This window comes from Callionymus lyra, chromosome 3 (genome assembly GCF_982586985.1).
Source record: "Callionymus lyra chromosome 3, fCalLyr1.hap1.1, whole genome shotgun sequence".
Lineage (NCBI taxonomy): Eukaryota > Metazoa > Chordata > Actinopteri > Syngnathiformes > Callionymidae > Callionymus > Callionymus lyra.
Genome location: NC_141820.1, coordinates 15,369,768 through 15,383,125, shown reverse-complemented (window position 1 = coordinate 15,383,125; position 13,358 = coordinate 15,369,768). Strand labels below are relative to the sequence as shown.

General features: G+C 40.1%; 1 protein-coding gene across 4 annotated transcripts in view; it reads left to right on the top strand.

The window, feature by feature from the left end:
- ppfia2 (PTPRF interacting protein alpha 2) overlaps window positions 1–13,358 on the top strand; it is a 132,786-nt gene that overhangs the window by 104,637 nt on the left and 14,791 nt on the right. For 2 of the 4 annotated variants that reach the window (XM_087786579.1, XM_087786581.1), the window contains exons 7-19: window positions 1,666–1,812; window positions 3,861–3,995; window positions 5,743–5,826; window positions 7,281–7,412; window positions 7,485–7,547; window positions 7,611–7,702; window positions 7,797–7,929; window positions 9,021–9,238; window positions 10,501–10,741; window positions 11,742–11,771; window positions 11,843–11,970; window positions 12,045–12,238; window positions 12,310–12,400. In XM_087786579.1, the coding sequence (XP_087642705.1) occupies window positions 1,666–1,812; window positions 3,861–3,995; window positions 5,743–5,826; window positions 7,281–7,412; window positions 7,485–7,547; window positions 7,611–7,702; window positions 7,797–7,929; window positions 9,021–9,238; window positions 10,501–10,741; window positions 11,742–11,771; window positions 11,843–11,970; window positions 12,045–12,238; window positions 12,310–12,400 (1,688 nt within the window). The remainder of the gene's footprint in view (window positions 1–1,665; window positions 1,813–3,860; window positions 3,996–5,742; window positions 5,827–7,280; window positions 7,413–7,484; window positions 7,548–7,610; window positions 7,703–7,796; window positions 7,930–9,020; window positions 9,239–10,500; window positions 10,742–11,741; window positions 11,772–11,842; window positions 11,971–12,044; window positions 12,239–12,309; window positions 12,401–13,358) is intronic. The other 2 variants (XM_087786582.1, XM_087786580.1) reach the window with 1 other exon arrangement.

Genomic DNA, 13,358 nt, shown 5'->3' with positions numbered 1-13,358 from the left:
TGATAACGCCGGCGGAGTTATCGGCCGTGGATTGGAAAAACATTGTCCAGATTGTGTGTGTGTTTCTATTACTAGGATGAATGTGTGCTCGTGAACGGGGGGGGGTGTCACCGTGGGGCGCTTCCCTTTGAATGAACTTGTATAGCTTCACTTGGAGCGAATCTCGGAAGCTTACCTTTATGTGCCTTTTTCAACTGCTGCTGCTTCTCTCCTCTGTGACATCAGCACAGAGTCCGCCGGGTCATTTTATGAAACCTTGAAAATGTCTTTGGATTATTTAAAAAATGTATTTTTAAAAGCATCGGAATTGTAAATAAAAGACTGGTACAATTAACCTAATGGTGGTTTTAATGTCAATCTAAATAGAGATGTATCCATTTTTACACCTTGTGCGGGCGGCCTTTGTGTCAAGGTGACCCGAAAGGCCAACTACAAATATGTTTATGGTATCCCTTGTGTTGCCTCTGGATGAAGGTGAATGACCTCTGCCACTGCTTATCCTTTTATGGAAGCCAGGGAGGTTGTTCACCTTGACCCAGGGACAACACAAGGGATACCACAAACACTTTTTTTGGCCTCTGGGTCACCTTGACCAAGAGACCGTCCAAGGGTTAAGAAACCCCTAACCCTAACCCAAAATCTCCAACCCTAACCCAACCCTACAGTCATTTTCACGATACCCAACCAAATCTCTATACCTAACTGTTACCCTAAAATAGCTCATTAACATAACCCGAAAACCTTAATAAAACCCAAGCCCCCGACCCAAACATAACCCTTATCTTATCCCCAATCCCATTATGATAACATAACCCTTACTCCATCCCCTAACCATAATCTAACCCCCTATCTCAGGGGGCACCAAGGTGACCTTTGGAACCACAAGAGTAGCCTGTACTATGAATGCATTCATTTGAATTCACCCATTTTATTATATTTTGGGAAACCAACCATTGCTCCTTCTGAAAGTATAGTATCAAACCTGTAGAAGCCCTTCTGATCACTTAGTGCCTCGTAGTTCACGGTATCAAAATGGATGGTGGCCCCCGTCCTAACCTAACCCTTAACCCATTTATCCCTAACCCTAACTAACCCTACCCCCTGACATATGTCATTTTTCTGGAACCCCAATCCAGGCCCCTAACCCTCACCTTTACCTAGCTCCTAAATCTAAACCCTGGAACCTAAGCCTTAAGTAAAACCTAACCCCCTCACCCCAACATAATCCTAGCCTAACAAACCTCTTAATGCTAACACAAACCCTTACCTTCTAACCTATATCCCGCTAACCCTAATTCAACCCCCTATCTCAGGGACCACCAAGGCGACCTCAAGAACTAAAACACTAGCCTGTAGCATGAATGCCTCGTTTTGAATTGACCCTTTAATAATGCATGGATTCCCATCCAAGGAAATCATTGTTTATTATGTATATCATTTGGTAAAGCAACCATAGGTCCTTCTGAAAATATCAAACTTGTAGTCGCCCTTCTGATCACTTGGTGCCTCATAGTTCACGGTATCAAATGGATGGTGGCCCCCTGTCCTCTGTCTCCCTAACCCCTCATCCCCCTTGAACCCTAACATAACCCTAACCTTCATGACCTAACCCTAATCGAACCCCTCAACCCCTAAACCCCTAACTTTTTCCATTCTGCCTCGCAGGCGATGTGTCAGAAGGAGGACATGGAGGAGCGGATCGTGACGCTGGAGAAGCGCTACCTGAGCGCCCAGCGAGAGTCCACGTCCGTGCACGACATCAACGACAAGCTGGAGAACGAGCTGGCCAACAAAGAGGCGTTCCTGAGACAGGTCCGTGTTCACAAGCTGGTATATTAAGCGGTGGTAAAAAAAAAAACAACTCCCCCCAAAAATATCTCATCATTACTGCTGGAAATGAAATGAATATCCGAAACCCGCCTGCAGCAGCTTGTTGTGACAAACAGGATGATTCCTGTCATTTCCCTGAAATGTGTACAGCTGATCCTCGGAGGTTTGGAAATGAGAAAACCACTTGACATTGTGTGAAATAATGGCAGAGGAAATTATTTCTGCAGAGGAAGAATTTGGGCTTCAAGCAGATGTGCCGTGGCTCGAACAGTTGTTGGGAATTATTGCCTCGTCTGTGATTCATGGAGAGCAATTGAAGCCGTTTATACAAATTATTTCACTGCGGTGCCGCGTGACATTTTAACAAGCTCCAGCTGATCTCCACTTACCACATATTCAGTCACAGGTTTGACCAGGAAATACCCTTTCACCTTAGCTACGTGTTGTTGTTTTCAATCTTTGTTTTCCCTCATTTTATATTCCCAAACTTAACTTTTCTTTTTTTTCTTCTGTTTTATCACTAGTTTCCCAATCTTTTAACCTTCTTGAAATATCCAACTTGTAATTATTATGCAGGAAACCGGTTTTAAATCTTTCTTAGTACTGATTTAGTTGCCTTTTAGCATAGCTACGTTAATGCTACATCGCCGCCAAGATCCATTGGCATTATAGTCATTAAATATTAGTGAATGAAGTTAAATAATCTGTTTTTCATTTAAAATTTGCTAAAAAAAACTGGGCTTATTTTGTTGTTTTTTTATGTTTTTTAATTTATTTAAATAGGTCACTGTTTTACCCTTGAAAAAACAGTGATTGAATTAAAGGTCGAAAAGGTCAAATATTATTTCACTGGCACCTTGGCTACGTGAAAAAAATATTCGCTTGATGGATCTACTGACTCCTTCAAGAAACATCTTAAGACATTTTTATTTGTTCAGGCATTTCCTTTATTTTCTGGAACTCCTGTGTTGTTCTCAGTATTATCTTTATCTTTAAAGTATATACTTTATTGAATATTGTTCTGATTGTTTAAGCGCTTTTTGACCCTGGTCTGGAAAAGCGCTATATAAATACAAATTACTTACTTACTTACTTGCATAGCAGATCAAGACTGTTGCAATTACACTGTTCTACAAGCAGCGGGAGCAGGAAACGATTAATTTAAATTTTACTTAGTGCTGCTTTAAATAAAAGTTGAATATTAGCATAGCTACATAAATGCTACATCAAGATCCATTGGCCTGCAATTAAATATGAGTGAATGAAGTTAAATAATCTATTGTTCATTTAAAATTTGCTCAAAAACCTGGGCTTATTTTTTATGTTTTTTATGTTTTTTTAATGTATTTAAATAGATCACTGTGTTAGCCTGGAAAAAACAGTGATTAAATTAAAGGTCGAAAAGGTAACATTTTATTTGACTGGCTACTAAGCTATGTGTAAAAAATATTCACATAACAAGTCAAGACAGTTGCAATTATACTGTTCAACCAGTAGGGGGAGCATGAAAACCTTTTTTTTTATCTTACTTAGTGCTGCTTTAAATAAAAGTTGCATATTAGCATAGCTGCATTAATGCTACATCGAGATCCATTGGCCTGCAATTAAATATGAGTGAATGAGGGAAAATAATCTGTTGTTCATTTGAAATGTGCTCCAAAAAGCTGGGCTTATTTTGTTGTTTATTTATGTTTTTTAATTTATTTAAATAGATCACCCTGTTTATCCTGGAAATTAAAGGTCTAAAAAGTTAAATATTCTTTCACTGACAACTTGGGTACATGTTCTTAAAAAAATAATCAGATAACAGGTCAATACTGCAATTACACTGTTCTACCAGTAGAGAGAGCAGGAAAACATTTTCTAAAATCTTACTTAGTGCTGCTTTAAATAAAGGTTGCATATTAGCATAGCTGCATTAATGCTACATCCAACCCTCTTTCTAAATATGAATCCATAAATCCTTTTTTTAGTTTTACTTTAATGTTTTCAGTCGTGTGAACCAATCGTTCTTAATATTCCGTGTGCAGATGGAAGAGAAGAACCGGCAGCTCCAGGAGAGGCTGGAACTGGCCGAGCAGAAGCTGCAGCAGACGATGAGGAAAGCGGAGACTCTACCCGAGGTGGAGGCCGAGCTGGCTCAGAGGATCGCTGCGCTCACCAAGGTAAAGAGGTCGCCCCGGGGGTCTCTATACCTCTATATCATCTCATAGATCACGTTTCAACTCATTCCTCCTCCTCCTAGTCCGACTCCAGCTCCTCCTCATCCTCTTCCGACGATAATCACTTTGTAACGGAAGCTAATCTCCACGACAACGTTCTTAGGAAGGTAGTTCCAGGCAGCTCCTGTAGAGGGCAGATTTTATGCATTTATTTTTCTTTTTTTTTATTTCCAACTTTCCTCGCACCTCTTGCAGGGCCTTGTTGAGCGTTTCAACAGCAGCATGTGCGCTGGATGTCTTTTGTCTCGTAGTCGTAGGGGTGGTCGTAGAGTCATGATTTTAATTGAACCTTTTAGGGAATTGTATGGCTTTAAGCCTCTTCTAATGCCCAGAAAGAAGAATACACTTTTCTTTCAACAGTGGTTAAACAGCAACAGTGGTTGAAGTGTGGGTTAAATTTTTATCAAAAGATTATGGGGAATTTTTCCTCTCAGGTTGTATGTGTTTCAACTCATCGTCAATCGTTGGTAATAATTCGTACAAACACTAATCTTCGCTCATTCAAAGACTATGATTTAAATTTCAACTAAGGAATATATCAGATATTATCACAGCAGCTTTATAAAGTATCTATTCAGTATGGGACTTTCCGGATTATAAAAAAACTAAAGGATTTTGACAAAATGCCTGTTTGAACTTAATAGACCAGAAACATCTGAGTCTAGAGTTTCCCAAAAACGAAGATTACACAGTTAAGTCCACTGGACTTTCATGACTTCACACTGATGGCACCAGTTGACTGTAATCACGATTAAGAAATTTTCACTTATATAAATGATGTAAAAAATAATTTGTGAATTTTTAACAAAGAACCTTTAAAACATATGGAACATACAGTAACCTTTCAAGGACCCCACAAAGCTCACATCCCACCAGAAATAGAGATAGCTTGTTTTTTATCCTTCCACGGCATAATGCAAGGATATAAAAAAAAAACAATAAGAATGTTCTTTTTTAAAAAAAAAAAAAAACATTTCACACCACATTTTAAGAGCTTTTTCCGACTCTGGAAAAAAGGTTTATCGGAGTGCATTAGGTCAATGTGTTGTTATTTTGTGGAATTTTCCTCAAATATTTTCTTCAAAACTATTCATGAGACAAAGTGTAATACAAAAAAAAGGGTGACGAGAGGTTGTTTTTTCTTTGGACGTGTCCTCTTTTTGAGATATATTAATGCGTTGGCACATCTAGGATTTTACTTTTCAAACAAATGGTACAAATAGCAACTAGACCAACCCATATGTTTTAATATGTTATACTTATCGATGGAAGCTTCTATGGAAGGGTTCAGTATATTGTACTGCAAATTCGAGTTGAACTTCTGTTGAGTATTGAGATCAGTCCCACAACATTCATCTTTGTGTCCTATCACACAAAAGTATATTGGAGTTTGATCCTCAGAAGGTTATGACAACATCACCTCTGTAGTTTTAAAGGTCATAAATAACTTCATCAGAAGAAGTTTGGAAATAGAGGAGAAGAATGGTGGATGTGGGGAAAAAAGGTAAAAATCCCATATTACCGATAAATACAAAAGGTGTTTCCCACCCCTACTTAGTCGCCTCTTTTCTCCTCTCCTTCACGCTCATCTTCCATCTCTGGGCGCAGACGCTAAACCTTCCGTGGTCACTTCTCTCTGTCGTTGTTATACCGTGCATTGTCTTGTGTCTCGTCTCGTGTTCGAACCCAGGCGGAGGAGCGTCACGGCAGCATCGAGGAGCGCATGCGACACTTGGAGTGCCAGCTGGAGGAGAAGAACCAGGAGCTGCTGAGGGTGAGTCGCACCTTGTTAGCACGTCTTGCATCGTGTGTCTAAAACAGACACGTCGTCCTGGTTTTTTCACGGCTATATTTGGAACTTTTGATCGTACTCTCAGAGTCGCGGCGTTGATTGGAGACAGGTTTACATACGATGACAACTGAGGCTAATTTTAGATTCAGTTTTTTGGTACAGATCTGTGCTTTAGATTGAATGTCCTTCTGTGTCGCTGTCATTGAACAGTCAGATCCTCTCAGATAAAAGCAAGGTGAGTCTAGAAATGTCAGAAAAATGAAAAAGGCGTGATTTAAATTATCATACATTAAGGCACAATATACATCTTCTATTCGCCATTTATGTCATTTTTTTAAGTCCTTTCATCTGCTACTCATGACAGATTTGGTTCATTCCACACAAACTACAGATAATATTTGCAAGCACTGGGGATGTGAATCTAGGTTTACGAAATTTTGGTTGCGATTGCTCGATTTGAATATCCATACTTTGATGAGGCACATGTCAAAATCTTTGTTGAGGACTACAGATGGAAAGTAGCATTGTGCTAAATCTGGTGCAGCCATCTTTTTAATGTAACTGCACATTGTCCTTGTAAATAAACTGAAACTGAAACTAAAAACTGGTAAAAATAATTAGGGATTCCAGTACCAAACAAGTACTTTTCCAAACATGCAACTTCTTCAAATGGTGCTTAAACAGTGTGTTTACAAAACAGTAGAAGTGATCAAATAATGGAGATCTAATCGTGTTTTTCATAGTCATAGATTCGTGTTCTGTCGGTGTTATATTGCGGCTAAATGGTGTTAGCGCTGAATGTCGTTCATGACGGTCGTAGCTAGGCAAGTTTCAATGCAATTCCAATGAGTGAGAATGGATACTTTTTAAATACCTGTTGAATTTTTATATTGTAGACAAAGTGTTTTATCAGGAAGAAAAATTACACCAGTTTGGCGCCGAGTGTGTTGGGTTAGCTGAATTCCTATTCCTATTACCCCTGGTTGGTGCCGTACGACGTGTTCCATCGGCATCCATAGTGTTTCCGTAGTACTAAACGTATCCATACAGTACCCTGCATACTGAACATAAGGTCCCTGGAAGATTATAGAATATCCTAAAATAAGCTATAACTTAGCTACTACTTGTGTGTTAGCTTGTAGCTAGATCGTAAAAGTGTGTTTCCCTCGCCCCTATATAGCAGTGATGTGGGTGGAACAGTCACAAGTCAACACCAGAGCAATATATGGGTAATTCTATAAAACTTTTTGTGTCTGGACCATTTTCATGAGCTGCCGAAATGTTTTTTAAAAAAAAAAGGATCAGAACTGTTAATGGACGCTTTGTGACTGTTTTTTTTATTTGCTAGATTAGATTAGCTCACCAACAAAATTAGAAGTTTTTTTATATTCCAAATCTAGGACATTTTTTTAATGATATATTTCAACTTCCTCCAGGCTCGGCAGAGAGAAAAGATGAACGAAGAGCACAACAAACGACTCTCGGACACCGTGGACCGACTCCTCACCGAGTCCAACGAGCGTCTCCAGCTCCACCTGAAGGAGCGAATGTCAGCTTTAGAAGAGAAGGTTGAATATCATCCAGTCGTCATTTCGTTTAACGTGAGAAGATTCCATAACATCTACTCTTGATGTTCCTAGAATCTCCTGATTCAAGACTCGGAAGGTTACCGGAAACAGTACGAGGAGTCGATACATGAAAAAGTATGTTGTGGTTCATGATTGTGAAGCTGTTGACTCAACACTGATCATGTGGTTTCCTGACAGACTCACCTCGCCGAGGAGATCGAGAAGCTCCGAAATGAGTTGGACCAATTCCGATTGAGGGTGGGCTCCCTCACAGAACCCACGTTGTCCAGGTAGTCCAAAGAAAAAAACCTCTAGATATTTAACTTAATAAGTTGAATTAAGGCCTAATGTGAAGAACATGATCTGATGTTGGTTCATCTCCAGGACTCATCTGGACACGTCCGGAGAGCTGCGTTTCTCAATGGGGTCGCTGGCCGAGACTCAGTCGGATCACTACCGCTCCGCAAAAGTCATTCGCCGGTCGAGAAGAGGGAGGATGGGTCTACGTGAGACCAAGGTGAAGAAAACTGTTTCTTCTCCATGTAGCTAATAGTTTTACTTCTACCAGGGAATTTGGTTTTGGGGCGTTCTCTCCATGTTGCCTTTACAAATGTCAATGGGCCAGGAGCGGTGAATTCAGAGCAACTCGGGGAATCTTCCAATCTGAGCTTCAGGACGGGACTAGTTTTTTGAGTAAAATGACTTCTGTCATCTGTATAGGTGTTTTTCCCACCTGTTATTCATCAAAATGTGATATTTTCATTCATTTTTTACCAATAATTTCTCTGATCGAGGTATCAGAGCCTATCCCAGCTATTAGTTCTTGTGTTATCTCAGGGTCAAGGGGACCCGGAGGCCCCAAAAACAAATGTATTTGAGGTATCCTTTGTGTTATCTCAGGGTAAAGTTGACTCGGACGCCTGAAAACAAATGTATTTGAGGTATCCTTTGTGTTTTCTCTGGGTCAAGGTGAACAACCTTCCTGGCTTCCATAAATATATATGCAGTGGCGAAGGTAGTTCATCTTGACCCAGAGACAACACAAGGGATAGGACGAACACATTTGTTTTCAGGCCTCCGGGTCACTTTGACCCTGAGATAACACAAGGGTTAGGGGCGAGAGGCAGGGGACACCCTGAATAAAAAATCTTGGGTATATTTTTGTTTGACTTTAACCACCACCTCTGAAAATAACTTGGATCAGGGGTACACAGCCCTGTTTTGGCATTCAGATAAAAACAACAAAAATTTAAAACAAGCGTGACCTTTAAGAAAGAAAAAAAAACGTTTCCATGCTACGATATAGATTTTCTGTTTAACTTAATTAAACTAGAACCAGCCTTATTTTTGAGTAGACTTGACCCAACCATGTTACTTGATTGGTGAAGATCTTTGCAGAAAACGTGTCCAGCTCTGAAAGTAAGAACCAGAATTTTAAAATTGATCCTGAAAGAAACTGGTAGCCAGTGAAGAGTTTTAAGGATCAGAGAAATGTGAGTTCTTCTACTAGAGCGGTTGAGAATTCTCACTGCAGAGTTCTTCATCAACTGCTACAGCCAGGTTTCTCAAGCTCAGATTGACAAAACTTCTTGTCCCTGTCGTTTGAAGGCCAAGTCATTAGGGGAACACGAATGGCGCTCGCAGCAGCTCGGCGTTCTCGGCGGTCACCACTTCGAGAGTGACACGGAGATGTCAGACATCGACGACGACGACAGGGACACCATGTTCAGCTCCATGGACCTGCTCTCACCTGGAGGACACTCGGACGCACAAACCCTTGCCATGATGTTGCAGGAGCAGCTGGACGCCATCAACAAGGAGATCAGGTACCGATGAGATGATCGTGTTAACGGTGTCAGAATCGTTCTCGCGCTACTGTCAGGAGTATTTTATGGAGGTTTGATCGTAGATGCGGGTCATCATTCTCTCTTTACCTGTTTTTATTTTACGTCTTCTGACCTAAACTTTGTGCCCATTTTATTCGATTTGAACCAGTCAAAGTTTTATCAATTCGGTTCATTCACGAAATGCGGGTCTTGTTCTAGCTCTCTTTTATCTCTTCAATTCTTTCTTTTAGTCATCTTTTTCTTCCCTTTTTTTTTAAACCATTCACTTGACCTTTGACCTTTCGGTTAATGAATCTACTCACACTGAGACACTTCATCCAACTTTAAAGAACGTTTGTCTACTTCTACTTCTTATTTTTCTCCTAATTCTACTACTTTTTTTACTAATTCTACTTGTACTTTTACTACTAATTCTACTACTATTTTTTATACTAATTCTGCTTTAACTTTTACTACTACTTCTACTACTACTTTAACTACTTATTCTACTTATAATTTTACTACTCATTCTACTTCTACTTTCACTACTTCTACTTCTACTTTAACTACTAACTCTACTTACACCTTTACTACTAATTATACTACTACTTTTACTACTTATACTTTAACTACTTATTCTACTTATAACTCTACTATGAATTATACTACTACTTTCACTACTAATACTTTAACTATTAATTCTACTTATACATTAACTACTAATCCTACTTTTGCATTTACTACTAATTCTACTACTCATTCTACAACTAATTCAACTATTGATTTTACTAATTATACTCATACTACTAAATCTGTTACTACTTCTATTTCTACTTTTACTACTAATTCTACTTCTACCACTTCTTCTATTCCCACTACTACCTCTTCTACTTCTGCTACTACGAATACTACTCATTTTTTCTTCTTCTTCTCTTCTTTATATTTCTTCTCCTTCCTGGTATTCTTCTTCCTTTTCTTATTTTTATTTCTTCTTTGCAACCTTTTTCATATCAGTCTTTTTCCTTTATGCCATCATTTCAATTAGTTACACACTTTACTTTGAATACTAGTAAAATACTTTTAAGCATTTCAGTTTACACATTCAGCAGATTCAGCATTCAGGCTGCATTCTCTTCTGGACATGCAACATTTCTAGTTACAGATCTTGTGTATTTGTCAACCCGTCTCACCCTCCATCTCATTAATGTTTCTTAATAACAGTAATAATCCAAATGAAAACCTTCCCGTCTTTCTCACGCCAGGCTCATCCAGGAGGAGAAGGAGTCGACGGAGCTCCGAGCCGAGGAGATCGAGAACCGAGTGGCCAGCGTCAGCCTGGAGGGCCTGAACCTGGCTCGGATGCACCACCACACCACCTCCATCACCGCCTCAGCCACGGCCAGCTCGCTCGCCTCCTCCTCCCCGCCCAGCGGACACTCCACGCCTAAACTCGACCCCCGGAGTCCTGCGCGAGACATGGAGCGCATGGGGGTCATGACCCTGGTAGGTCGCCTAAAAAAACACCACAATATAAAATGGTGCTGGTGAAGCTTCATGAAGCCTCCTTTTCAGAGCTCAGTAGAGGACGTTCAGAAAAACTAATGTTTGTTTTCAGTAAGTAAAAGGATACTCAGGATTGTGGACTAGAGAGCCACAACTTAAATGCTGTGAAAAAAGATGAGTGTTTCATGAAGCTTCACCAGTGTTCAAAAGACAATAAATACAAGCAATTCTGACAATGAAAATATACGAAAATCAGCTACTTAAGAGACATTCAACTGAATATATTCGTTCAGGCTTTTTCCTGATTTTCTGGGAGACCTGTGTTTTTCTCAGTGTTATCTTGATCTTTTTAGAATATATTTTATTGAGTTTTGTTTTGATTTTTTAAGCGCTTTGCGACCCTGGTCTAGAAAAGCGCTTTATAAATATAAATTACTTCCTTACTTAATAACTTTTTTAAAAATAGTTCAATATACTACGGCAGAGTATTAGGGTCACTCAAATCTTTTTTTTAATTGTTCTAATAGATAAAAGTCGTATAAAATACTTAATTAGGAGATTAAAGTATTTTCCTATGACTTTAAACTTGTAATTAATTTTTTTCCTATGACTTTAATCTCAAAGTTCAACTGTCTTTGGAAGTTTATTTCAAATAGACAGACAGACAGACAGACAGACAGACAATAGAAAGACAGACAGACAAATAGAAAGACAGACAGACAGACTTTATAGGTCATAAAATAACAATAATCTACTTTCTCTTTCTTTTATCTTTCTTTTTTTTAACCCCAAACATTTGTATTTAATTATCTCACGGGGCCACAGGTTTTGTAGTTTATTGGATCAAGTCGTTTTCCACAACTTCTATGTGTTATCGATGAATTTAAGTGCCAGTTATTGAAAAGCGCCGAGGCGTACGATAACGTCCATATGAATGAGCCGACGCTCCTGAACATCATCATGTCATTGATCCAACTCTTTGTTCGTGTCTCCTCGACAGCCCAGTGATTTACGGAAACACCGGAGAAAGGTAAATGGATCATGAATCAATACCTGCTGTTTAGATGCATGCTCTCACGTGTCCTGGATTCCATCTCTCAGATAGCGGCGGTGGACGAAGACGGCCGGGAGGACAAAGCCACCATCAAGTGCGAGACGTCGCCTCCTCCGACGCCGCGCACCGTCCGGATGACGCACACGCTGCCGTCCTCGCACAACGACTCCCGAGGGTACGAGGCTAGCACTCATCGCACGTCACAGACCCCAACTTTTCCTTCAGGTCTGGTTGAACTCTACACCTCAGCTGCTCCTACAGGATGGTGGCCTCGCTGGAGGCGGACGCCAGCACGCTGAGCAGCGTCGGCAGCAGCCAGGACTCCCTGCACAAGCAGCCCAAGAAGAAGGGAATCAAATCCTCCATCGGGCGACTGTTCGGGAAGAAGGAGAAGGGTCGGCTCGGCCACATGGCGCACCGGCACGTCATGGTGGACCCGCAAGGTTGGTGTTGATGCTGAAGAATTAAAAAAAATACCTTGTGAAGAACTCATTGATGTCGCTGTTGTTCTCAGCCACGCTGATGGACCCTGACCTGGCGGGTCAGGACATGGGAGTCGGGAAGCTTGGAACGCAAGCAGAGAAGGACCGCAGGTTGAAAAAGAAGTAAGTGTTTTAACCTGTTTTTTTTTTATGTGGTCACACATTTCATCAGATGTTAACACTGCTGGTACACATGACAGTGGGTGTAGTCTTTAAAATATCGCCAAGAGAACCATCAACTTTTCAAGGGTTAGTTCACCAAACATTCAAACTTGACTCATTTTCTACTCGCCCTCATCTCATGACTTAAGGTTGGGATTATTTTCAGAGTAATGGGTTCTTTTTTAGAGTTATAGACGGAAATGTATGTTCATTTTAATGTAGCGACTGATGCTCAATTATCTTTATCTTTGTCCAAAAAGACACTTAAAAAATCCAAATACCTCTATACTGCTCGTCTGTAACATCAATCTTGTATTGGAGCCTCGACATTAGGATTTGTTTCGAAAAAAATGAAATAGGTCGCTTTATTTAAGGTTGTTTACATCAAAAGCTATCAGTCTCTCAGCTCCTGCCTGCGGACGCTGATATGCTAGCTGCTAGGCTAGCTGCTAGGCTAACATCCTACACAGACAGGATGTACTTCGGGTAAATATTGCGAGCGCTTCCTAGGTAGACATGTGTAGGATGTTAGCCTAGCAACGTCCGCTAAAAACAAGCTTTAAATATAGATTTGTTTAAGTGTTTCCGGAACAATTTCCTTCATGTCAAGGCTTCAATTCAAGAGGGACGTTAGCAATATGGCGGTATTTGGATGTTTCCAAATGTCTTTTTCCGGACGAAGATGAAGACTGAGACAACTGAGCTAAAGTCGCTACATTAAAATGAACAAACATTTTTCACTATAACTCTAAAAAGGAACAGGTTACTCAGTAGAAAGTGAGTGTATTTTGGGTGAACTATCGCTTTAAATACAGAAGCACATCGAGTAAATAACCACATAAAAGTCAAGACTACTAGTTCTTCTCTCCATCAGTTTCACAGTGAAGTTGTAATCTAGCAGTTTAATGTTTGCATAAGT